This window comes from Haliotis asinina, chromosome 5 (assembly GCF_037392515.1).
Source record: "Haliotis asinina isolate JCU_RB_2024 chromosome 5, JCU_Hal_asi_v2, whole genome shotgun sequence".
In the NCBI taxonomy this organism is placed as follows: domain Eukaryota; kingdom Metazoa; phylum Mollusca; class Gastropoda; order Lepetellida; family Haliotidae; genus Haliotis; species Haliotis asinina.
The window spans coordinates 11,221,430-11,248,885 of NC_090284.1; the positions used below are offsets into that span (position 1 = coordinate 11,221,430).

At 37.8% G+C, this 27,456-nt stretch overlaps 2 protein-coding genes across 8 annotated transcripts in view; both read right to left on the reverse strand.

Annotated features, from left to right (window-relative positions):
* LOC137285025 (ankyrin repeat domain-containing protein 17-like) overlaps positions 1 to 7,068 on the reverse strand; it is a 40,435-nt gene extending 33,367 nt beyond the window's left edge. For all 7 annotated transcript variants that reach the window (XM_067817198.1, XM_067817197.1, XM_067817196.1 and 4 more), the window contains exon 1: positions 6,717 to 7,068. In XM_067817198.1, coding sequence (XP_067673299.1) covers positions 6,717 to 6,896 — 180 coding nt within the window. In that variant the 5' untranslated portion in view covers positions 6,897 to 7,068. The remainder of the gene's footprint in view (positions 1 to 6,716) is intronic.
* A 12,594-nt stretch (positions 7,069 to 19,662) lies between these two features.
* On the reverse strand, positions 19,663 to 26,824 carry LOC137283289 (eukaryotic translation initiation factor 4E-binding protein 1-like). The gene is made up of 3 exons (XM_067814741.1): positions 26,531 to 26,824; positions 23,143 to 23,307; positions 19,663 to 22,735 (listed from the first exon to the last, which is right to left on the reverse strand). The coding sequence occupies exons 1-3, from the start codon at positions 26,667 to 26,669 to the stop codon at positions 22,695 to 22,697; spliced, it is 345 nt and encodes a 114-aa protein (XP_067670842.1). The 5' UTR covers positions 26,670 to 26,824; the 3' UTR covers positions 19,663 to 22,694.
* Between the last annotated feature and the right edge of the window lie 632 nt (positions 26,825 to 27,456).

Sequence of the window (27,456 nt, forward strand, 5' to 3'; positions counted from 1 at the left end):
CGAGAATATGTTTGATATTGAAATGAAATATGTACATATTATGAAAAACCTGTCGTCAAAGGACAGTAAAACAACTAGAATACCACAATTACAGTTGAAACTAGTGTGGAAACTTAAAACTAGTAGCACTACTTGCACAAAACAATATAAAATACATTGCCAACAACTGAAGGTGGATCACCATACTAGGATTAGGAACCATGGGGACTATTGTACACAAGAAAATATTTACAATAAAAAATAAATTATACAAGGCAGCACATGATCTTTCTTTAGATAATCATACATGGGAAGGTTCAAACAAGTATCAAAACATTTTGACTATATTTAGAAAAATAAACCTATCCCTAATACTTAAGTAATAGTGGTAGCTAGGGCAAATTCTGCATAGCAATACATTGCCATTTAAGTACCTTTACTGTGATAAGTTTGGAACTTAGGTGTTTCACAGAGACAGGTTTCACAAATATTTTAAAAAGCCACTGACCACAGGGCAAGTACCTTAAAGAAAGTAACTTGTCTGGACTAATTTTCCTCTTGCCCTGACTTTCAAGACATGATTATGATGGTGTAATTATGAAAGAATAAATCAACATGGTACCTGATGTTAATAGTTGTGGACTATTCATTGAGATGTTATAAATAGCAAAGAAAGGTAGCTCTACTTTATTATCTTTGTGAAATTTAACAGGTACATTTGGGGCAGATATGAAATGAAATCCAAGTTTATCTGCAGTTTCAAAATATAGGCAGAAATTATCTAATAGTCTCCAGCAAGTAAGATACAATTATTTGATAGCCCGAAATGAAAACTGACTTGTCACAGGCATCAGGTGATGGGATTTTTTAACCCATGAGTGAATTACATTTATTGTGCATGCCAATCCTATTTTCTACATCATAAGTCATATTTGAACATATATGTGTTTCTCAGAACAGCAATCTCAAAATTAATCAGGTATTCTATTCTCTTCTTTATACAATTCATAGTATTACAGTATGCCGTTTTGTCACTGAATATCAAAGGAAAACATTTGTTGTGAATGAAAGTGTGTAGATTCCAATTCAAAACAAAGATAATCACAAAATCTTCAGATATGACCTTTACCCCATGGTTCTCAGAAAAAAACTGCAATACCTATCATTTGAAAAGCTTATCATGATATACCTGTATACCGTGCAGTCCCAATAGTGGCCCTTCTTGTGCCATTGGCATAAAACAATAGTGTTGGAGTACTTGTAGATGGCAGATGAATTATACGTTGTTTCTATTGGATAAAAGCAAGGTGGAAAATAGAAATTCTCAAGGCCACCGTGTAAAAAAATGATTCAGGTTTATATGGAGTGTTTCAACAAACTATCAGGAATTATTTTAAGGACACATCCTGTGATGTTTTGACAAACTTCAGTGGCAAGAGGTAAAAAATCTGTTTAAAAGCTTTCCTAGTTCACTACCATGATTTTCTATCAGAATCAGATGTTTTAACAAATGATACTCAAATCATGACATTTTCAGATGTTCTTAAAAAACAACTCTCATAGAAATTAATTGTTGTTTTCAAATGCTCCAAAAATCCTAAAAACCATAACAACCCATTACACAATTTGTACACACTTTAATAATGTATGAATGAATTTAACATTGCCCAGAACTTGAACCAAATGAAACAGAAATAAAAGTATCACAGATACTAAGAGTGAATCCTTACTTTTAAACTGCCCTGTACTGCTGATGTGTGTGGTCTGAAGGGGCAGTGAAGTAAAAAGTATTGCACAAGGTAACTACACATTTCAGTCATTGCATTACAAGTGCTGAAACACAATTTTCAAACTACTCTACCATATATACCTTTTGACTAGTTTGATTTGGGAGAGGATTTATTTGAACTGATTGGACATGCTGAAAAAAAAATACTGAAAACTACACTGCTGAAAAACTAAACTCTTACGTCATTATATCATTTAAAAGTATAATCAGTTTGCAAAGCAGTCGATGATAGTGATAAAAGAACTTGATACAATGGTGTAGTAACAAATCTTCTGCATAAGCTGATACCCCTAACTTATGTACCTTGAAGATGTTAAAATACGTACTTGAACATAGTATTTCACTTATTATTTCAACAGCATTCAGAAATAAGCAAGCCATTGTGATGGCAGTACATAAATATTGAACCTGCAACAGTCAATCAAGTGACTAATGGTGTGTTGAAGTTTGAAAACACACAATTGCTCCATCATTAAGGCTGACCACCTCAATCTTTAAGTATCCATTTAATGACCAGTGTATACTGCTGGGGGTCTATTCTAAGTTTCAGTTTATACTGCTGAGGGTCTATTCTACGTTTCAGTTTATACTGGGGTTTTCAAGAAATATGCCTAATACAGACCGAAACTTAACCCATCACAGAGCCATATGCATAGCAGTGTACCATAATTGCTGTCAACTATTTGAGAAACAGCTTAATCCAGAATCTTAGCTCAGCTTATCTTTTCTTTTTCTCCAACACTAAAATTTAAGGTTGCCTTATAAATAAATAAAACCTAACCATTCATTTCCTCTTATCAAGAAAGACAAAATACTGCCTGTGCTATGTATCATAACATCAAGAACATTAACAGAAGACATTGCCATTCTAATTAAACATGTTAGAACACTTTGAACCTGACAATATTTACAAGTTTACTTTTAACCCAACTTATCTTCCTTGAACGGAACTTTCTCATATACCAAACAGGACAATATTTTGAAGGATAGCAAATGCCATTACTCTAAAATGAGGTCCATTTCTTTACTATAAAGAGTTAAAAAATCCCATTGCCCAACGCCCAGGACAAGTCAGTTTTCAATTTGAGCAATCAAATAATGGTATCTTACTTGTCCATGGGCTACTTGATAATTTCCTCTTGGATTTTAAACTGTAAATAAACATCGATTTCATTTCATATCTGCTCAAAATGTGGCCATTACATTTCACAATGATAATAAAGTAGAGTTATCTGTCTTTGCTATTTATCACTTTTCAGTAAATAGGCCAGTGAACATTAGCATACATCAAATACCATGTTGACTTATTCTTTTACGATTACATCATCATGAATAAGTCATAAAATCAGTATAAGTGGAAAATAAGTCACGACAATTTACTTTCTTAAAGTCACCTGCCTTGTGGCAAGTGGCTTTTGAAATAAATACTGCGCCCTGTCTCACTTTATATCAAATGTACCTACTTTGACTGTATGAATTTATTATATCACTCCATCAAATAACACAACTTTCAATCTTCTCAGAGATGAAAGTATCTATGATTTATCTATTATTCAGACTGATTAATAGCAAGATATCCACTAATGCACAAATTTGTACGATTCTGTCCTACTATCTTGAATATACCAGGGCTCTACTAAAGAGATGTTAACCTACTTGCACCAGGTGCAAGCTAAGATAAAGGCCTAGTTGCACCAGCCAAATTCCTGTTGCAACACAGTTTGTTCAAATGTCAGAGGTTTTGGTGCACAAAAACATATTTCTGTGATGTAGTTCCTACGATACCGTAGCAACAGCGACACAGATGATCCCTGTTTACAAGAGTTGTCATAGCAAAGATGTGTCTAACTAGCAATGTTTCGTTTCCATAGATATTCAAATTTCAGCATAAAAATGAGCTGACACATTTATGTTAATAATGTTACATTTATTGATGATTTATTTCTGAAAAATTGACTTGCACCTCGTGAAATGAGACCCATAACTTGTAATACTGGGTTACACCAGTGCAAGAAACAGCACTAAATTGTGCCCTGTATACTGTCTTCCTATTCCGGTTCCTAAAAAAAATTAATTGTTTCTTCAGACTTGATGGTGAAGCTTGTCATGTCTGCAACACTGACTTGTGCTAATATATTATTTTCTAACACTATGTTAACTGTCATGCAAACACTTTGAATAAATAACTTATTTTAAACAGACTGGCTACCAGTGATGTGATCATTACATAATTGTTTTAGACAGAAAAGTTGGAATCATCCTTCCAAATACTTCCATTGTCTTGGGACCAGTTATTGCTAAGATTCAGTTTATTGCCAATCACCTGCTGAAGTGTACTAATTGTTGCACCTCATATTAATTTAGCTCATTTTGCTTCTAGATATACACTCAAAACCATTTGTACAGGGAGAGAGAAACACATTTTGTCACTTTCACAAACATCTTGGTAAACATAATATACTGAATATTTCAGATATGAAACAGGAGTAAGGTTGACAACTTTTCAGAGGACAGTAGAACTGTTAAGTTTGAGGGTAATGAACATTACAATATCAAAATTATACTTATGCCAAATGGATAATTTGTAAACTACAGTCTATATTATACAAACAGTAGCTGTACTTCAGCAGTCATTCATCATTGCTTTGCTACAAACATGACTTACCTCTGTAAAACAGCATAAACAGAAATTCATTCATTTGACAATCACATCAGGGGTTCAAAAATCCCATTGCCCGACATGCGTGAAAGTCAGTTTTCATCACAGGCAATCAAATAATGGTATCTTCATTTCATTCATATCTGCTAAAAATGAAGCTATTACATTTTGAAATAGTAACAAAGTAGGTTTATCTTTCTTGGCTATTTATCACTTTTCGATAAATAGTTCAGTAAACATTAACATCAATTACCATGTTGATTTATACTATCATGATTTCCTCATCATGATTATGCCATGCGAATCAGTGCAAATGGAAAATTAGTCATGACAATTTACTTTCTTTTACAAAATGTTTTGAACCCCTGGATATACTTAGGCACACACATGCATACATTTAAGAATAGCAGTGTTTGCCCTAGACATGAAAATTTAGGAGTCATCATGCCTCCCTTATGTCATGAGAGGAAGTAATGGACAGGTTTTGGGAAGTCAACTTGAGCATGGAACTTTCATCAAGACATCAGCTGTGATTGTTTAGTAACAATTAAAAACAAGGTAAAGCAGGTGAGGTATTTAATCAGCATTGAGTTCTAAACCGACGATAAACTAAGCGGTTTTAAACAACAGCAAATTACAAGCTTAAATTATCTGAAGTTGGGGCCCAGTAGCATCGCATCGACGATGACGTAAACTCTTAAATTCACTTTGTATTTGAGATAATTTGTGCATCAAATATGTAGGTATTCTGCATCAAGGCAACACTGGAATAGTTCCCTTAGTTTTGCTACAATTCAGATTGCTGAGTACAGGAAAAACAAACACTCATAACCATATATATTATTATCATACAGTGTTAGTGATAAACAAGGCTACAAACAGGACTGTGTGGTCAGGCTTGCTGACGTGGTCATCACATTATGATTGTCTTCCACTTTTGTTGATTGATGCTCATGCTGCTGATCACTTGATTTTTTGTTCCTGACTCATTTATTTACAGACTGCTGGCATAAAGCTGGAATACTGCAGAGTGCAGTAAAAACAACAAACCAAACCAATTAACACCAAGTTCATTCTTCATCGCTTAATACTGTTTTCAAACTGGCATTTGGATAGTGATAGCTCAACATTGAGTGTTTGTGTGATGTACTGAACATCTATCACAACAGTCCATCATAATTAAGAATTTAGGTCCCTGTGACATGATGAAAAGGGTGAAAATTTCTTCTGTGAAAAACTCTAAAAATTAAAATTATCATGTGACTAGCATTACTTTTGAACTTGAAATAACAGCTTGCATGAATAATGTACACAAATGTTCACCATACATGGTTGTTCATTCAATCCTGCAGCAGTAATACTTAAAAAAAGTCCATTCTTTCAGATTCCATCAACAACATTCTGCTCAAGGTGTTCACATGAGTTTAACTTATAGCACGTTCTGTTACAGTAGAGAAAAATGGAGATGCAGCAGGGGCTGTTGGATTTCGACCGGATAAAGACTGATGGAAGAGGTTTCCAGAAGTGTCTTTATTGATAGAAGTGATGGTGAGAGGTTATCTTGGTGTATTATCTTAAAATGTTCAAGTACAGTGCTTGTAAGGTGGCAGCCCTTAAAGTTTACAGACAACAGTTCTGGCACTTGGGTGCAGAGAACATTTATAGACAAGGAAGTCACATCAACAAGAGCATTTTTCTGTTCAATATACAGCTTAATTCTATAGCTGAAGGTATCAGCTACTAGTATGAACAGACATGTATATTTTGATTTATTCATTACTCAACATATCAGCAATGTTGTCCCAAATGGTGCAAACCTGGGTATGCCAGGATAATTATGCATGGTTATTGTAGGAACAAACTGAATTGGAGAGACGTAGTATTTGTTTCTCTTTGCTGAAAAATGTCATCCTTCAAACACTTTACATGTACCAATTTAATTAGCCACGCACGCCCATTTAACAAACCTTTAAACTCTTTTAAGAAATTTCAAGTTTCATTAAGCCTTAAAAAATCAAGGATTTCTCAAGGCATGGGTGACCATAATGTTCAAGTCAGCAGGTACTTTGACAGCTAAAATATAAAGGACATTTAGATGACAAGCTTGACTACATCTTGTAGCTTGTGACAAGTTAAGAAATTTGATGATGTTTCAGTTTCCTGTTTTTTGGTCACATGGCCAAATCAGATTCCCCATTTACATCAGCAAATGTATTGATCTGCAACCTTTAACATGGCATTAATTTCATATGCATTAGCCTTAACATTCTTATTATGATGATGTCATACCTCGGAAGCTTCGTCATCATCACTACCCGACATATCGGGTCCAAAATTGGACTGAGAAGTCGGCAATACTTGGGATTTCTCCACAGACGGCTGTAATGATGGTGTCTGCCCCTGTTCAATCTCGACAGTTCTCACTTCCTTTGCATCTTTATCATTTTCCTGAGAGGCATTCTGATTCATTTTGACATTAATTCGCGTTCTCTTGGTAGTTTTACCCACAATACGAGACGGACAGATGGCTATATCCTTATATTTCAATCATGCTAGTTGCCACCTTGACCGCCATTACAAATGTTCCATACCAAAACCCCGGATGAATACTACTGCGCAGGAGCAGACAATCGTCAGGGTTGTAGCAAAAGTAGAACTTCGTGCCCATCCAAAGTTGTATGATTCTCTTCCCAGCCAATTAATTTATTCACATTTTTTTAAAAAGCAATATCTTCACCTTTTCACTGAGTACAGCCTCTTAACATGTCAATGAGCGTTTTATTAGCTCTTACATGTCTCGCACAGGACAGGAGCACGGGCAAAGGGAGGTAACTCGCGAACACGTGCGCATTATCATTATTACGTAGCCTTTGGAATGTGCAGTATTAGAGGAAATGGCTGAATAATCATATCCGAAAGCGATCATCTTAACATTGAACGAAACTGTGCATTGTATGTCACCAGTAAAAGACTGTTGCCGTTATGAAACTTCACGTGATAGAACCACAGGTTTCCTTTCTAATATCCAGTCAGTGCTAGTTTATATAAATATAACGTTTCAAAGGTCACGAAGCACTTTTCAACCATTACGACTTGAATCTAGATAGGCAAAGTTGTGCATATTTTACTGTGAATAGATGTACTGTTCGTTGAGTACATATATTTTTGGTACGTGTTTTTATTTCGAAGAGATTTCCATTCCACATCTTTAAGTTCCAAAAGGAGGAGACCTGTTTATGGCTGCCCTAGTTATGTCCTATTGTCTAAGTTTTACGTGTAAATAATACAATGTTCAGTGGTCTGTCATGGTTACTTTGTGAATGCGATCATTTAGTCATCTTAAACGCGACAAGGCTTCAGCGTCTTTAAAAAAGACACAAAATCTTACATGAAACTATAAATAAAATTTTTGTTGGTAATCCACTCTTGGTTTGGTAAAGATTCTCAGGTACATGTGTGGCATTTTTGTATTTACATTTCTGCGCTTTCAAGACCAAAAGATGTGAAAACGTCCTGAAAAGGTATTCTTCCCTTTCAGACATGATAGTATTTGGGTTTATGCAAATGTAACTGCATGGTCTTTGCACTCAGAACTCCAGATATTACAATATTTGCAAATAAGTCAGTAACATTCTCTTAAAGCAACCAATACACAACTAACAGAATATATGCATGAAAGCCAGCAATTCTATCTTCTGAGCTAACCCTTACAGACCCATCAGAATATATGCTTTAAAAAGTCAGTAACACTATCGCTTAAAGTAACTCTTCCAGAGCTAACAGAATATGTTCTTGAAAGTCAGTAGTACTCAAGTACAAAACTAATTGAATGTGTGCTTAAAAAGCCAATAACACTGTTTCTGAAAGTAGTCAGTTCAGAACTATCAGAATATGTGCTTTAAGGTCGGTAACACTCTCCTAAACTAACCATTACAGGAATGAAAGAATATGTGACTGAAAGTCGGTAACTGTCTCCTAAACTAACCATTTCTGAACCATCAGAATTCTCTCCTGAAGTAACCATTACAGAACTAACACAATATGTGCTTGAAAGTTAGTGACACTGTCTCCTACAGCAACCATTACACAACTAAGGCGCTTGAAGGTCAGTTACATTATTATCTATGAAACAACAGGTTACAGGTCAAACACTGTTACACCACCTCTAAATGTACAAATAACAGTCTTATTATAGTTGGTAACATCATGGCGACACTTTTCTTTTGTCTTTTTACAGTTTGTAACATCACTAGAAGTGCAGGTAACATGCCTTACACAATCTGTAGCATTATTAGTGAAAGTACATATAACATACCTTACACATTTGGTAACATCATCACTAGTAGTGCTTGTAACATGCCTTACACAGTCTGTAACATCATCACTAGTAGTACAGGTAACATGCCTTACACAGTCTGTAACATCATCACTAGTGGTACAGGTAACATGCCTTACACAGTCTGTACCATCATCACTAGTAGTACAGGTAACATGCCTTACACAGTCTGTATCATCATCACTAGTAGTACAGGTAACATGCCTTACACACTCTGTACCATCATCACTAGTAGTACAGGTAACATGCCTTACACAGTCTGTATCATCATCACTAGTAGTACAGGTAACATGCCTTACACAGTCTGTATCATCATCACTAGTAGTACAGGTAACATGCCTTACACAGTCTGTATCATCATCACTAGTAGTACAGGTAACATGCCTTACACAGTCTGTAACATCATCAGTAGTAATGCAAGTAACATGCCTTACACAGTCTGTAACATTATCTCTAAAAGGAATGGCAATAGTTCTCTATTACAGCCGGTAACCACATTTCTAAAATTACAGGTTACAAGGGTCTTCATAGTTGTTAAACACCGGCTCTGATACAGCTGTGAGTTACATTGGACAAAGTTTTTTTCCTGATCAAATGCCCGATGTTGTATATAACATACAGAATGCATTGTTACCGTACTGGATGTGATTGGTGAATTGTTTGTGACCAAGTGAGTTGTAATTGTGCGGCCAAGTCACGATGTGTGACTTTTGGTATGCATAACTGTGAGGGGAACATGTACACTGTGCTACCACGGTTATGTCCGACAGACAAAGGTTGAAGCAGGTGAGCTACAGAGAGCATGACCTTGTTTGGCGGTCATTCCGTCAATGTGTAGTCGCATGGTTATAAAACTCACGTTTCAAAGCAAGTCTGCAGTCTTTCTTTACTGAAGGTCGGAGGTCATGGAAATGTGGGACTCCCGTTAGTTACAGATGCATGTGAAAAATTCGGTCTTTGTTGGGGGCCGTTGGGAAGTCTAGCGACAGAAGCTTTCGATCGTCACGTCGAGGTGACGGCTTGATTCTTGTCAGCTGTGCGTTGTGTCAATCCCAAGTCTGTTTTCCCCTGCCGTATAACGTTGATCGAAGCAACATGAAAGAATCTCACGTGTATGATGTGCGTGCGTGCGTGTGCGCATTCAACTGCGTTGGTTTCCTTGCGCAGTCATACGTGTGTGGGATGACGATAATGCTGATGATGTCATTGACTCCAATTTATGAAGATCAGAGTCATATTTTTGATACACGGTGCTTAAAACGTTGAAATAATGTGAACTAGTTTCTCCATTCTCGTTCCACAGAGGTTACTCCTGTCATATTTTCCTACATAACGACAGATGTAACCTCTGTGGGAGGAGAGTTTCTGTAGAACCCTTGAAAAAGTAGGGAACTTCAGTTTTTCTTTACGATATATCGGAGTCATGGTATGATAATATCGAATGTTTTGCGATATGGTACTATGGAATTAATGTTTTCAGAGTGCACCACCACCTGCACTTCCTTATGACCATAGAATTGCACGGTATAGCCCTTTAGGGTTCACGTGAGAACGATGAATGATTCCGTATCTTGAAATAGGGATGAGTGCACAAAACAAGTAAGACACATGACGCACAGTCCTGAAACCCAACAGGATCAGATATCTGACGTCCCATGATCGATCGCGGAAAAAGTTGTTAAAGAAACCACCGTGTATACTCTGTAAAAAGTAGGGGAACTTCATTTTTTATTTGCGATTAAAAATGTTGAGATTTATCGGAGTAAAATCAATACTGATATGTTTCGTGAGTGCATCATCACTTGCACTTCCTTATAACCATAGCTATTTGTAGTTGAGTTTGAAAGATGGTTGGTGTATGGCATGTAATGTGCATGTGTACGATTTTCATTCTAAAACAAACGACTAGAAACAAACACTAACAAATGTGTAATGCAAGTCATTTCTCGACCTTCTTGAAAACCGTCAAACTCAAGAATGGGACCCCATGCATGTGATATGCGTTGTGCATCTGCATATCATGCGTTGTGTTTAGGGGCGGTGATAGAGGGAATGGGTGGTGCGTTCATAAGATGTCTGTACTTGAAACGTTTGTCAACGTTTACACTAACTATCCAAACTGAAAGTTCCCCTACTTTTTGTAAAGAGTATAGTATTATGCTATATTCACTCTTTACACCAAGGGGTGACAAACAGATGCTGGAACAGCAACAGCACACATTCAGGTGCAACTCAGCACAGCCAGGTGAGATGATCCCAGCTAGTCCGCACCATGCACGTGTATGAGGCTACTTCGTTGTACACGTGCCTTATACATGCGTTGTGGTGTGTCAGGGTGGTGACAAAAGGAAATGTTGGCGCTTTCGTCAGTGTGAGTGAGTTTAGTTTTACGCCGCACTCCGCAATATGCCAGCTATACGGCGGCGGTCTGTAAATAAATCGAGTCTGGACAAGACAATCCAGTGATCAACAACATGAGCATCGATCTGCGCAATTTGGAACCGCTGGCATATGTCAACCAAGTCAGCGAGTCTGATCTCCCGATTTCGTTACTTACAAGCAGAGTCGCCTTTTATGGCAAGCATGGGTTGCTGAAGGCCTATTCCAACCCGTACCTTCACGGGTCGCTTTCGTAAGATGTCGGTCTTTGAAAGGTACCTATAAAAGTCAAAGTCAAAATATATTTATTTTTATGTAAGGCCACCGGTCCATATACAATGTACAGCGGTTACCAAGAAAGTTTAAATTTAGGAGGACAGCAACTGTTTTGTTAATCTTTTCAACATGGAGACATCGCATGAGGAAACAATTTTGTAAAATGCTGCATTACTACTTCTGTTTGTAATACAATTACAGAGATAATCAGAACGGATTTTGTCACAGATTGGAAATTCAACAAGAAAATGTAATTCGTCTTCAATGCCTTTTTTTTACAAAATGGACATAATCTACAATTTCTGTCAATGGATAGTCTTCTTCCTTCATTTAATATTAAATCTATCAGCCCCAATCTAAACATTACAAGTAGCAGTCTCAGGTTCTTGTGCTTCCTATCCAAATCGAAAGTTAACGTTCCCTACTACTTTATATAAAGGTTTTTGTAAACGGATCGGGTAGTCATTATCCCAAAACTAGAGTTGGCTAGAGGTGTTACCTGAGTAAGGGTGGGGTTGAATAAATACTGGAGTATGGGTGGGTTGAGTCATTTTAGAGTAAGGGTGGGGTTGAATAAATACTGGAGTATGGGTGGGTTGAGTCATTTTAGAGTAAGGGTGGGGTTGAATAAATACTGGAGTATGGGTGGATTGAGTCATTGTAGAGTAAAGGTGAGGTTTGATAAACACTGGAGTATGGGTGGATTGAGTCATTTTAGAGTAAAGGTGAGGTTTAATAAACACTGGAGTATGGGTGGGTTGAGTCATGTTAGAGTAAGGGGGAGGTTGAGTCATGATTCGAGACCGTGTCTACCCGTCAGTACTTTAACCCTGATGTGTAGTTCGCAGCATATCATGCTTATAAGGATCGGATTTTGGACCCACGCTATTTATTATATATCTACATCAGACCTCTTGACAACATCAGCGGCAAACTATGGTCTTCTACACCATTTGTATGCTGATGACACTCACCTGTGTAATCATTTCACAACAGAACCTTCGGCTGCTGCAATGGCCATCTGCCGAATATCTGCTTGTGATGTAATCAAACTTTGGATGACCAACAACAGTGTCCCCAACGTCCGAGACGGCTGAAGTTTGCGGAGGACGGGTTCATGGGTTAAAAAATCTAGTCCGTCCTCATGTCCGGTCAGTTTTCAGATCTTGACGGAGATGTTGATGACTTGTCTGAAAACTAGTTCTGTAATGTTAACCAGAAGATTTAACAGTCCTAGCTGTTTGTGCACTTTAAATGATAGCTTAAAATTAAACAAACCAGCTTTAGGTTTTATTCATATTTGAAGGAAAGGTCTAGATTTTGGCAGGACTGTTACAAACAGCCGAATGACGATAAAACTCAAACAATTCTCACTGGTCCACCGCGGAGGCACCAAAAATGCCAAATCCACTCCATTAGAGTGAACAATTCCACCACACATTTGTTTCGGGGTTGCCATAGATTCCGATCTTATTATGGACAAGCAAACCAATCACCTCTCTAAGGTCTGCAACTTACAATTAAGGAACATCGGCATGATCAGACCATTTCTCACTATAGAAGCTACGAAAACACTGCATGACTCTCTCCCTTATCATTTCTCCTTGACTATTTTGTAATAGTCTTCTCGCCAAATCTTCAAATATTAACCTAAACGGGCTCCAAAGGATTAAAATAAAGCTGCTCGCCTTGTCTAACGGTCACCCATCCTCCAATAACGACACTGGCTTCCGGTAAAACAACGGATCGAATTTAATCTATATATGCATAGGGTCTTAGATTTTCATTACATTTTGTGAGCTAGTTTCTTTTGGCAAGCAATGAAAGGAATTACGTGTCATTTTTTTCCAGTAAATGTAATTATCCATACTTTTTTTACGCTGCAAAAGTGCGTCCAAAAATGGGACAATATGCAGATAACTGATATTAAATTGGGTAATATATTAGGCTTAGGTGGTATAAAAGCCAGTTTGGTTCTATTCTGTGAAAGCTTTTAAATTAAAAAGTGTCAATTTTAAGATTTAAGCGGTTGATATCCCACCAACTATGCCTAATATATTACCTAATGTAAGTTCACTTATCTGCATGTCGTCGGTACTTTAGTAGAAAACTGAGTATGGACAAAGTGGAAACCATTGTCATTTTATTTTTCTGTTTGAAGAACGAAAGCTTTGAACACATTGTAATGAACTTACATAGTTCAAAATAGGGGCAATTAAAGAATCCTCGAACGTCACGCCGAATTGGCACGTGAGCTACCTCGCCACTGTAAGTGGCCATGCTTAAGAAACTTAAAGTCTACAAGTAATGTGAATGGTTCAACCACTAAACAATTTACGCAGCTTCATTCACGTCTAAACTGCAAGTTTCAATCTTGAGCAATAGGAAAGAAATGCCTTTTTTAAGTACCCGCCCCCCAAATGGGACGACATGCATATGTGGGTCAAGTTCCTCTGTCTGGCATTCCAGTGCTTCTCTCAAACATCACCGCAGTACATCTGCATCTTGCTTCCATTGTAGTGTCCCAGGTTTGTATCCAAATATCTGTTTAGTGTGCCAAGAACTAAACTCTCCAATTACGGGAAGAAATCGTTCGCTTATGCGGCAGCAACTGCCTGGAACAATCTTCCCGGTGATATCCGCCAAATGCCAAACCTGTACAGCCTTCAAAACATCTTTCAAAATCCATCTTTTCCGTGAAGCTTTCTTCTGACAAATCCTAACTGAGCATATTATCCAAGTATGGAAAAAGCACAATGCAAATCCAGAATACAATACAATAAGAGCGACGGAAGTGCTATTGGGCGTGTCAGGATAGGTGACATATATGTCATGTTAATGTGGCTATAGGTTAACCAGGCTTTTCAATTTTACTGATCGCGACTTCAAACGACATTCAATGTGTGTGCGTGCGAGCGTGCGTGTGGGTGATCCACTGATAGTTCAGCTGGTTTGAGATCAGTACAAGTATGCTCTGAGCTGAGAAATAGCGCAGCGCTCCCACAACCTGTTGGCCTAAGATAATGATAACGAACAACTGTTAAGATGCCTTTCATAAGATCAAGGTCTGTTCTTCGCCATCAAGAGAAGCTCTCCACTTAATGATACTCCACATATACAATCTGTTTGTTTCTTGTACGCAACATCCTGTATATAATGCTCCTGCTCTCAGATAAGATCGGAAGTTTGACCAAACCAAGCAGCAAAGCGTGAACATGCAGTCGACGCCGCTGCACACGATTATATTGAGATCAAATAACGCCAATGTAGGATCTCGGCAGTCCTGTAGCTCGTAAACGATTCCAGTCAATCTTTACTGAACGTATACCAGGAGAACGTTGCACTGTAGTTTGCAGGGAGAGACACGTGTTACGAAAGTTAAGGTCCCGGATGTAGCCGAGCCGAGCCGAGCTGATCTCAAAGATTTCAAGTGTGTGTCTCTGGCAGTGTAATTCATTGTAAAACTGCAAGATAGTTGTACTATAGTAATTGTTTAATTTTTTATTCCGGAGAAGACAGTGGCGTGTTAGGTATTTAGGCTAGAATTCAGCAACTGTAACTGAAGTTTGTATTAGAATAATAATTATTTGTTTGTTTCACATGGAATTGACTTTACGTCCAGATATATATTTAAATTATTGTTTCAAATTCGATATCGGCACGTTAAGCATATTGGGGGTCGTCCTGGGTGGAATTTTCATGTACAAAAATTTTATTGTTAACATTTTTTTTTATTAAAATGGTTTTGCTTGATAGCGAAACCTACAATGTAGAGACGTTTGTCCGCCAACCTTAAAGAGAGCAAGTCCCCATGCTCAAAATGGAAAACAAATATTATGTGCTTGATATTAAATCAGGAATATGTCAAGAAAATGTGATCACGACATGGTTAAAGAAGAAAATGTGATCACGACATGGTTAAAGAAGAAAATGTGATCACGACATGGTTAAAGAAGAAAATGTGGAAGATGATGCTTTACCTAAACTCTACTTCACCAATCCAAGTAAATCTAAATTCAAATTCCCCACCTCATCATCGAGCTTTATTTACCATGCAATGTATCTAAGATTATAAAATTACTAACAAACCATGTTTAGCCATGCACAACGTAGTTATGGGCCGATGGCCTACAATAAAGAATTGAAATACATATTTTAAAGAAAAGACCCCGACCTTTTGACTTTTAAAAATAGAATTTGAAAAAGAAACGAAATTCACCTTAAACAGTTTGAACTTTAATATAGAACAGAAGCTGGAGGTGAGAAAATAAACTAATATTTCAAACAAAGAAGGGGTATCAGAATCAAATGAATCACTGACGACTCTTTCAGTACCTCAACAAGTGATAGGGTCTTGGGTCTTTCAGGGCAGATAGGCCTTGTTCTGTCTTTCTCAGAACCTCATGTTGAGAGGTTTGCTTTTGCTCACAATTTGAGAAGATGGCGAACAGTTTACAATGACCTCGGGAATATTGGACAATGCTGTGGCAAACTGCAAAAGAAGGGACAAAGAACGTTATTGGAATGTTATCCCGTTTCAGCCCCTGTCATTCACATGATGAGTGAGAATTGATTAGGCTACCAAGTGTCAGGTTACTTTTGGGAAAGTTTTCAGACACAATTAGTGGATTTGGTGCTAGAAGTGCTATGCAGAAAGACAATGCACCAAGCTTTGGTCATCCAGTTTGTTGTTATTCCCGAAAATGTGACGAAGTCAGCAGTCTAAGTAAACTTAGCCTCAGCACTTTCCGTTACGCTCCACTACTGAGACTCAGCGGCGGAGTGTAACGAATAACACTGAGACTCAGCGGCGGAGTGTAACGGATAACACTGAGACTCAGCGGCGGAGTGTAACGGATAACACTGAGACTCAGCGGCGGAGTGTAACGGATAACACTGAGACTCAGCGGCGGAGCGTAACGAATAACACTGAGACTCAGCGGCGGAGTGTAACGAATAACACTGAGACTCAGCGGCGGAGTGTAACGAATAACACTGAGACTCAGCGGCGGAGTGTAACGAATAACACTGAGACTCAGCGGTGGAGAGTAACGGATAACACTGAGTCTCAGCGGCGGAGTGTAACGAATAACACTGAGACTCAGCGGTGGAGTGTAACGAATAACACTGAGACTCAGCGGTGGAGAGTAACGGATAACACTGAGACTCAGCGGCGGAGTGTAACGGATAACACTGAGACTCAGGGGTGGAGTGTAACAGATAACACTGAGACTCAGCGGATATAGAGTAACGAATAACACTGAGACTCAGGGGTGGAGTGTAACGAATAACACTGACACTAAGTTTACTTAGACTGCGAACATCAGAGATTTACTATTGTAGCATTGAAATACTCAAGAGCACACTGGTGGCAATTCACTGACGTCTCTTCAAAAACGAACATAAACAAACGGTTATGTCCTGGATGTTGTCCTTAGCGAAATCTGACTTAGGCAGCAAACCTATTAAAGACAAAGACAACATTATGGCTCATGTATTATCACTAATTGGTTGACAAAATGAGGGGATCAGGTTTGACAGCATACGTGGTTTCAGTTGTGTGTAAACAGACCTTATACCGTGTATAAAACATGTTGTTACCAAACATGCCTTGCAGTTTTGTACTGTGATAGCAAAGGAAGTTCTTATGACATTCAAAGTTTATTCCTTAGAAGAGGGAGAGTATTAGCAACATACTAGTAAGTTATTGTAAGCATGAATGTACTGAAATGTATTTGTACAGATTCAAAGAGATTGATCAACGTGCATGTAGAAGACGGCCTACAATACAGATGGGATGTAGACGTCTGGCAGGTATGAATCTATTGATAAATGTAATATTTGACAGTATAAGGGGGAAACGGGGGCATTTGTTGCTTCAGACTCAATCTTTGGATTATACTTATGGGTGAGTGAGTTTAGTTTTACGCCGCACTCAGCAATATTACAGCTATATGGCGGCGGTCTGTAAATAATCGAGTCTGGGCCAGACAATCCAGTGATCAACAACATGAGCATCGCTCTGCGCAAATGGGAACCGATGACATGCGTCAACCAAGTCAGCGAGCCTGACCACCCGATCCCGTTAGTCGCCTCTTACGACAAGCTGAGTCGCCTTTTATGGTAAGCATGGGTTGCTGAAGGCCTATTCTACCCCGGGACAGATAGAATCAGTCATGACGAAGTAGTAAAACGTCGAAATCATCTATAACCTCGGGCTCTTCCTCCCACACAAAAAACAGGTATGTCGTGGTGTAATGTAAATAAATTGCACAATGCTGTGTCAAACCGACTCACAGGGTAACACCTGGCCACATGTGAAGCTCTGCCGTACGATTTCACATATCATATTCAGTCAGTTGAACGAAGCTCACGTAATATATTCTACACCAATCCACATCTCTTTCATAACTGCCACGAGCAGGTCAACACACGCGTCTTGTTACAGGATATTCTAGGCTAACAACTAGTCTCTGAAATGAACATATTTTACTGAAAAGGTTCATAATAATAATAATGAAAATGATGTAATGAAATGGAGCCCTGAGACTTTTTTTCATTTTTCATTTGAAGCTAAGGGAAGCTAGACTTGACACATTTTCTAGACTTGCGCAGGCTTTCTTGTGTATACTTGCTCCAGGGTCTGTACGACAGACTAAGGACATCCCATTGTTTACCTTTGTGTCACATTGTATTGAAAATGGCGTATACCAGCATTCACTTCATTATAACATACAGACGCCGATAGATACGTTAGTACTCTGTCATCGAGAATACAGCCGTGCATAAAACTTATTAGAGGGATGGGGGTGAGGGGTGGTGGGTATTGATTTTATACATGATATGCAGTGGGGTCACCTATGTTGCACATAAAAATCATCGTCATATTCTCAACCATGCACAGTACAGTAGTATGTTGGGTCTGTATGGAACAACCTACCTGACTTGAGATTTGCAGGGAATATTGAAGTCGTGGTATGCATTATGGAATGAGTGAATCCCTCATGAAATGTGGAATCATGATGCAGTGGATCGCCCCTCACCCAGATGTATCTAGCCTGACGTTTCCAGTTATGCATATGCCCCATCTCCATTGTGAGTGCGTTTAGTTTTACGCCGCTCACAACAATATTCCAGCTATATGGCGGCGGTCAGTAAACAATCGAGTCTGGAACAGACAATCCAGTGATCAGCACCAAGAGCATCGACCTACGTAATTGTGAACCGACGACATGTGTCAACCAAGTCAGCGAACCTCACCATCCGATTCCGTTAGTCGCATTTTGTGGCAAGCATGGGTTGCTGAAGGCCTATTCTACCCCGGACCTTCACCTTCATTTCTGTTGTGAAAGTGGATAGGACTTTAAGTTGCTTTAATCAGTAGACAGCTTCACTATGCCAGCTTTAATATGGTGGGAAAGCTCCATATTAACGTTTCGAAACAACACAAGGGCCAGTAGGGTGCTGAAGTACCTAAGATCACAAATAAAACTGGTATTCGAACTCACAATACCAAGATTGTTTCTAATCTGACTCTACCCAACTACAATTACTGCAGACCGCGCTCTAGTTTTGCCAGTGCGCATTTCATTTAAGAAGTTCTATAGCGCCTTAATCCAGAAAAAATGCTCAAAGGCGTTTTGTCCTATGCTCCCCTGAACAAGAAAGTTTCAGTTCAGATCTGAAACTGGTGATGTTGGTCAGTAAAGTAAGCACGCTGGAAGTTTGTTCCATTACACAGTTCCTGCTTTGCAGAATGATCTATCTGTGTGTGTGACAGTACGTGCTACAAGGACAGTGACTACGAGTGTGGACTTAGATCACAATGTCCTGGGGTGATGAGCTCCTGGATGCAACCAGGAGCAAGGCCATTTAGCCCCTTGATGACAGGCATTTAATTCAATCCTCTCCTGATTAGTAGCCAGTGTAGTTCCTTAAATTACGGTGTTATATTTTTGTACTTCTATGTGTGGGTAATCACCCTGCCCGCTGAGTTTTGTGTTCACTAAAACGTATTCAAGCTGCATTTCAGCCACTTCTGGAGTGATCAAGGGATGTAACTCTGCATAGAGTTGAAGACGGGAGACCACTAGACTACCTGTGACTTCTCAAGCTTCTCATTGAAGCAGCCAACGCCCAAATGCTGCAGTTCAAAAAGGGATTTGACAACATAGTTGTCTCTCCTAACTTACATTGCAGCACATCTACCTTTATCATTCAATAATCAAACACAAACACCACATATTTATGTATTTTCTTTTTTTTTTTATTTCAATTTTTGTAAATAATAATATTTTGGATTTAACAGCAGCCTACATAAACATCTGCTCAACAGGTGTTTAAGCAGCATTATTGTGCAGACAGCATTTGGTAGTTTTTCCTGTATTTTTTCTTTCTTTCTCCTAGTGGGACTAAGCGGTCAACATCCTAACATGACGAAGTTACTTCCCCTTAAACATAAACATTTGTTCTCTTTGCAAAAGGCATGCTGCATTGTGACACCCAAATGCAATTGTTTAAAAAATTATAATCCCAATAAAACAAAACACTATATTATAGCTTTGTTTACATGAAAATGTATCACTATTGATCAGTACCATCAAAGATACAACTTCTGAATATTACATGTCTTTTTGAATTTGTTTAAGAAGAGCTTTAACTTACATCACACAGAAACAGAATTTTTTTACAAAAACATTAACAAGCATTTACACAAAGCTGTCCGATTCATAATTATAATGAGATTAACCCTATCAACACGACTAGAAGGCTATTTCATGGTGTGAAATAACCATGAGAGATGTCACTTACTGTAAGGAATGACCATCCATGCAGAAAAAGAAGTTAATGATTTTCTGCTTTAAATAAAGTAATTGGTGTGGTTTCAAATTACTGTTATGGCAATTACCCGTTTTAAATCTTTCAAAATCTGTCAAATATACCAAATGGTTAGATTACTCAGTTTTGAATATTTGGAATGCTGTTTCAGTAAAGTGACCATCACATGACCAATGGAGAGATAACGTGATAAAGCTTTGTAACTGAAACCACCACTGATGTTCTTAAAAATATAAATATTTTTCTATGCTTAATAGAGGATGATTCTTTTATGAAAAAAATACATCTAAACTCCCAAAATAAATAGCTGAAATGACATTTTGATTTAAGAATTTCATGATTGTAAATTTCCAAAGCTATCCCCCTTGCATAATATTTTTGTTAATTAAAACTATGAAACTCAACTGCATGATTACTAGACAGCAATCTCAACCCACAGGGTATCTCAATGCTTACCATGTCAACATGCACAAACAGCAGTACAGAGCAAATACCTTACTGGTGGGAAAGATATCAACAGCAGTTTTTCGAAAATTTACAGGACAGTGAATATTCATAGAATAATACATTCTGTCACAAATCATACATAAATAAAGAAAAACATTTTAGATCAGTATTATCAGAACATTTCATAATATTCAGCCCCTCCCTTCTCAGCAAAAAACTGAAACTACATGACAACTAAAATATCAGGTTTATGAAGTTTAGAAACATGTACTGCTACTATTCTACCACGAAGTTGTAGTAGAGCATATTTAAAGCAGTGGTTTATATTCATCACTCCTATTTGAGTTTCTTTGTTTATGCTGTGATCTTCAATGTGCCTGTACATGCTCACAACTTCACAGTGGAACAACAGCTTATGATAATTAATAAACCCTTTCATGATGGGCGTATTGCGGTTGACACAGTGACCAAATTTCCTTACCATCCATAACACTACTGTACTTGAAAGGAGAGTGTACAGTTGCAGTAGCTGCATATTCAGTGTCATAAATGTATACCGGTATCAAATTGTAATATTTAAAGGGAGGCAACACAACACAGACATCACGCAAAACACAGAGTTCAGAGCAAAGTAATACTTGCTAAAGACTTGGAAATACTATCCATGAGACTACTCCCAGACATTGAGTAATGTACAGAATATTATGACACTGTGCCTTCATGTGATGAATGGATATCATCACCATAGTTCTTCATAAGGAATTGGCCATTTATTGAAAGGGGAGTTACCATGGTGAGGGGCAAGAAAGAAATGACTACAATCTGCATCACCCCAAATTTGACAAAATTGGGGAGGCATCTGTTATCACAATGGCCACAGTGCCTTCCCCCATCTAAAATAAATGGCCTACCCTTACTCTTCTATGGCAGGTTGTAAATGACACAAGGCCTAATATTGATACTGACAGTATGTATAAGATCATAAACACATGTTACATTACCGATATTTGTGAAAGCTAATATACTACTCAAAAGAAGTAAGAGAACAAAATATGACTATAGTTCATCTGTCATGGCTGGTGGGTACCCAACAAACTGCCTTCCAACTTCTTTTGAGCAGTATATGACTTTCACACCATGTCTGTGCCAATCTGAAAACGGACTTCATTTAAATCGACAACTTTCTTTTTATGATATCCAAGCAGCTGAAATCCTTATTGCATTGGTTACTGATAAAGACAAATCTAGTGAAGGTCTGGGTCATATTCATTGTCAATAAGTCATCAGTTATTGCTTAAGAAATGCAATTCTGCTACTGCCAGAAAAAACCCCAAAACATTCCACCATACAGTAAACAGGCTGACATGGCAGACATTGAACCTCATGTGAGCTTCAGATCACATGACTGTGAACTAAATCCCATAGTTAGGCTTAAGAAACAGGAGATCTCACTGTTAAGTTTTATTAACAAATCTTTCCTATCCATAGTTAGGCATAAGAAACGAGCATCCCACAGCTAGGCATAGGTAACTAGAGTATCCCATAGTTAGGCATTGAGCACTTTGAGATGGAGATAAAACTGAAAACAGATAAACAACTAAAAGATAAACAAGTAACACAAGTTGCATCTTTGATACATAGTACTCATGGTAACCATGGCATCAAAAGAAACCAGAGTAATGCCACTGTCATACATACTATAAGTATGTTAGCACTGGAAAATGTTAAAAACATATAAATGTTAAGATAATTTATATCTGTCAAAAAGTCACATTCATTCCCTCCTGGGTAACCGCGGCAACAAACATTTCTCTGGCTGAAACAATCAGGACCTTCATTTTCCTTTCAGCTGTGTGATTGTATAAAAGTACTTGGAGAAACTTTTTGAAAACATGTAGTTTTCACCTTGTCCGTCAGCACTGCCAAGGCCCGACAACCTCCACTGGCAGGCAGTTGAGGGGAAAATGAAATGAAAGGCATTGTGGGTAATTCTAGATATCCATCTCAAACTGAGGCTGTTCTTCTGGGTGGTCTGAAAAACAACATTTAACCATTACAAAAATATCAGGAGCATCGTAAAAACAACAATAAACAATTACAGAAGTACCATGTTAATAAAAGTTCAACCTTGAACTATGCAACTTGTTGCTAATTCATGTTGAAAGCCTTTTCTGATATTAATCTTTATTCAACTGGCATATCTTCACTTCAAATGGACTGAAAACTGTCAACTACAGTAGAAGCTGCCTAAACCAGCACTCATTGAGACTGAAGAAATAATCCGGTTTACACAAAGTGCTGGATTGTAGAGCTGAAGATAAATGTACAATGTTAATTAACCTGAAAGCAAAAAACCACACATTACAAACTGTGACTCTTCTGCACTGCAAGAATTACACGGACAAACATTTTCTTTTTTCAATAGATAGTCCAACCTACCAGACTTTTCTTTTTCCTCAGGTATTTTACGACCGTTTTCTTTCGCCGCTTCTATCTCCCCTGGTTCGGTGATGCCAGGAATCTTAGCCATGATTGGAGGACTTTTCGTTAATGGAGAGTTTCGACATTCCAGTAAGAAAGACCGATCATAAATTAATCTTGTACCTGGAACACAACAGAAATCACAGATAACATACAGGGACTGCATATGAGCAAGACATTTTGTTAGCTGCATAAAGTCAAACACAGAAATATGTCAGCTATATGATGAGGTCTGTGCAAAACCAGTGCTAGGCAAGACAAACCAGTGACTGACATCAACAGCACTGATATAAGCAGTTTGGATAGAATGACATGAGTGAACCTGTTGGTCACAGTGTACAACAAGCATTGATTCTAACCCACACCTTTAATGGCGTATTGATCTGTACACCTAGTTAATATTTTAATACAGTTTCTACTTTGGCAGTTCGTATTTTGCTGGGATTCACACTGTCATTGAGACAGACCACTTGATCCTGTTAGTTTACGGCAAGCATTAATTGCTGAAGACCAGATGTAACGAAAATCTCCACAGTTTATGGACTGAATGTAAATGTTGTTTACTATTATCCTATGGTGAGCAAGTTGCTTACTATACAAGAGTTTCTATGAGCCATATTGTCATTGGCAGGACATTCATATAAACAAATATATATATCAGTAGAGTAGTGCAACGTGGTTACATGTGTAAAGTGAAAGAATAAATCAACTGTCATTATCTTTCAGATGGACAAGAGTTAGCACATGTTCCATCTCGCCTACTCCATATTGGCTGATTTTGTGTACAAAATGAAATGTACAAAACACATATACTTTTTTTCCAAGTTGTTTGTGCTCTTACCCGCATAATCCAGATTATCGCCATGTGAAAGCACTGGATTATTTCTATTGCGTATATTAATCCCCTGTTTATTGGGATAAGGTCAAATGGACAAGATGTCGCTTGTCTTAACTAAACCATGATATTTCATTCAAGGGTTGACATCCTGTGCAGACACCATTTCTAACAACTGGCTCTAAAATATTTTGTGTTTATGATACAAGAAACTCAAAAACACCTAAAATATTGATATAAAATATATAGCATTCATATTTGAAACAATTCAAGCTCACTGGCTAGCGAAAATATGTTATTTTTGGCACTGCTATGATTGCCAGAAAACTTTCATTGTTCTTTAAGCATGTTACAAAGATAACTCATTCCTTGTGTGAAGTAATCAGCTGACTTCTTGACAGGTGTGAAGCAATCAGCTGACTTCTTGGCACTTTGATAACAGACAGATGGTCAACATTAAACTGTCAAGCTAAGATTTACATTGAAATGAAGTTGAAGAATCTGTACAGCACTTGTTAATACAACACTCCTTTGTAGCAAGATATGACAAATGGTAAATGTCACATGCAAGTGGCCATTCGCATCCATGCACACATGGCACATTAGAAGCAGAACACAAATACAAAATAAAAGCCTTTATTTGCATGGTCAGCTAATCAAATGGACATTACCTTTAAAATATTTTTAAACAACTACATGCAACAACACAGCTCTGAATAAGGGATCAACACAAGAGTATTTCATACATACTTGAGTGTTTATATGTGTATTTATCATGTCTAATCTAGTTGAGATAAATATGCTAAACATCTTCAGAAATGCAAGCAGTGTTTAAGAAATACATACTCTTCTGACCTGTCAGATATACTATATATAGCCATGACAAGATATAAAGTTAACGGATAAAACCTTATCTTTCATGGGTAATGCATGATGCAAATATATCTAAGTGTGCTATCAATGAGTCAGTATTTCATTACCCATTAATCTTGTTTACAGTTTTTACATACTGATGGTGAGAATTTTGTCAAAAGTATTTTTCAGGGAAATGTCACAGTTCCCGACTGCTGATGGCTGCATTAAAATTAAGAAATTATGAACATTTTAATCCATCAATGATAATTTGACCGTTAACTTGTGTGTTGAAAGCACAAGCAAAAGAAAATGCCTATTTAAACTGTGTTCATATATATGAATTAGATACAATGGAATACAAGAAGGTCTGTTTTCTCTAAAAGAAGATACTAAATGTATGCTGGTGAAAGTCAGTCCTGGCACAGGGTACATTGTTTGATTAAACAGAGAAAAACACTCCACCATAGTTCTTCAAACAACCATATTGCTGATGTGACTATAAATGTTAACTCACTTACTCACAACAGACATAATACGGTTAATACACCCACTTGCCACCATCAAACACAGTTGGTGACCCAGATTTGAGAGCAATGACCCATATTTGCTGCTTGAGAGTGTAAACATCCTATACTATCAGTGAGGACTCCTAGTCAACCGCTGACTAAAGGCAAAGCTTACCACACAAATAACACAATAAGGTATTCATTTCTGTTACAAATTTACCATCCTGGCTGTATCAAACATTCAGATAATACATACAAACTTTCCCAATGAAATATTCGTAACTGTGTAAGCCTACAAACCTGTTAAACAAAACATCCACTCCAAAACAAACTAAACGTACACATTCCACCACCGTAAAATGATTCATTATAAACAAAATTATGAAACTGAAATCGGACACAAATCCAGAACTTGGTCAATGCATTTGCCATGTATGAAACTATCATATATTTTTCTCTAGCAAGAGTGAGAAACAATCCAATACCGAGAGGAGACTGTTAATTTATTGAGATGAGGCACACTGTCTCTGTACATTTACCAAGTGCCATCTGTCAGAGGTATATCATTGTTCCCCCAAATTCATGTTTCCGTGCCAAGGTCATCTCGGTGCTGATGTAAACAAATCGTTTTTGAAGGGTCAGGAACCATAAACTATTACTGACAACATAAACAGAACCCGTCTTGAGCTCCCGTCTATAATTTTTTTTCCAAATGACAAAAAAGCTTAAACGCAAAATATGAAAACGCATGATTTGATTAAGAGAATGTACATTTGCAATGTAGCTAACCTTCGTAATAAAGACTGTACTCGGTATTTATTTATCATGCAGGCAATCAAAAACTTGATCAGTTACAATATTACGATACTAACAGAGTTAGACAAAAATTTGAAATATTTAAATATATGTCTTGCAGATGGTATAGTAAGCTATAAAACCAGCAACAAGGCAACATCTGATAAGGTCTTTTCACACGAAAGTCACATGGCACGATGATCCGCCATCTTGAACGGTCTGAAGTAAACAAGGATAGAACAGAAGCAAGGTGGCCATGCATGTGCAGTTATACAACCGACCACGCAAAAATGCATTGATTATTCGTCACAACATTGTCTTCGCGATCCATTAATGCACAAAAAACCAAACTGACCTCCGGGGGTAGTGGAGAACAGCGTTCCTCCTGGTGTTGTACTGTAATCTCCTGGTAACTGTTCTAAGTTGTTCAGAACAATCCTGCGGCTCGGGATCTCTCGTCCGCGAGGGGAGCTTGTTGTTCCTTGCAATGACATCTAGAATTGTTGACGGACGAAGTTTCCTGAGAATAATGATAACGCACTCGACTGTCCCTGCATATAACTCCGCCTATCTTTAGAACACACACCCGCTGACGCTCTCCTCTCGACTCGCTCGCACACCACAAACAGGCACTGACTCAAATCAGTCACATGGCCAACTCCGCTCATTAGCATTTGATAAAACAGGTCATTCCTTCCATATGTAGGACCTGCTGATGATTATTTGGCATCGAATGGACCTGAAATTTGCATTACCAGTCAAATTTATCATCTATGGAGCTCAGGAAAGTTTGTTTATTATTGTTTTGGTAGCAAGGTAGAAAGTAAACATTGTTAAAGGGAGACGACTCTGAGGGGAAGTCCCACATTACGTCAGCTTGCACAGCTGACAGTTTCGGAAATGAGCTGGTTCAGCAGACATAAAAATAAGTGTGACCATATGTGACGTGTTGCTAACATTTTAACAATCATCATTTTCATTACCATATCACTATATTTAACTCTATACAGTGAGATCACTTACTTATCTACCAGGGTGTGTGGCGCGGTGTTTGTGTTGAATATGGTCGTAAATGTTTAAGAAATGAAACTTAGCAAAAGAAAACAATTTATACAATACTGAAATTAAAAGAAAACAATCAATGCTGAAATTAAAAGCAGTTTAACAATCCGAAAGACGTGACTACATGTGCATTGGCAGTAGCCTAACTGTTGTGTAAAGAGACAACGCTTCAAATAACGTCATCCGTTCTACGTCGTTCTATATGTGACGTCATGACAC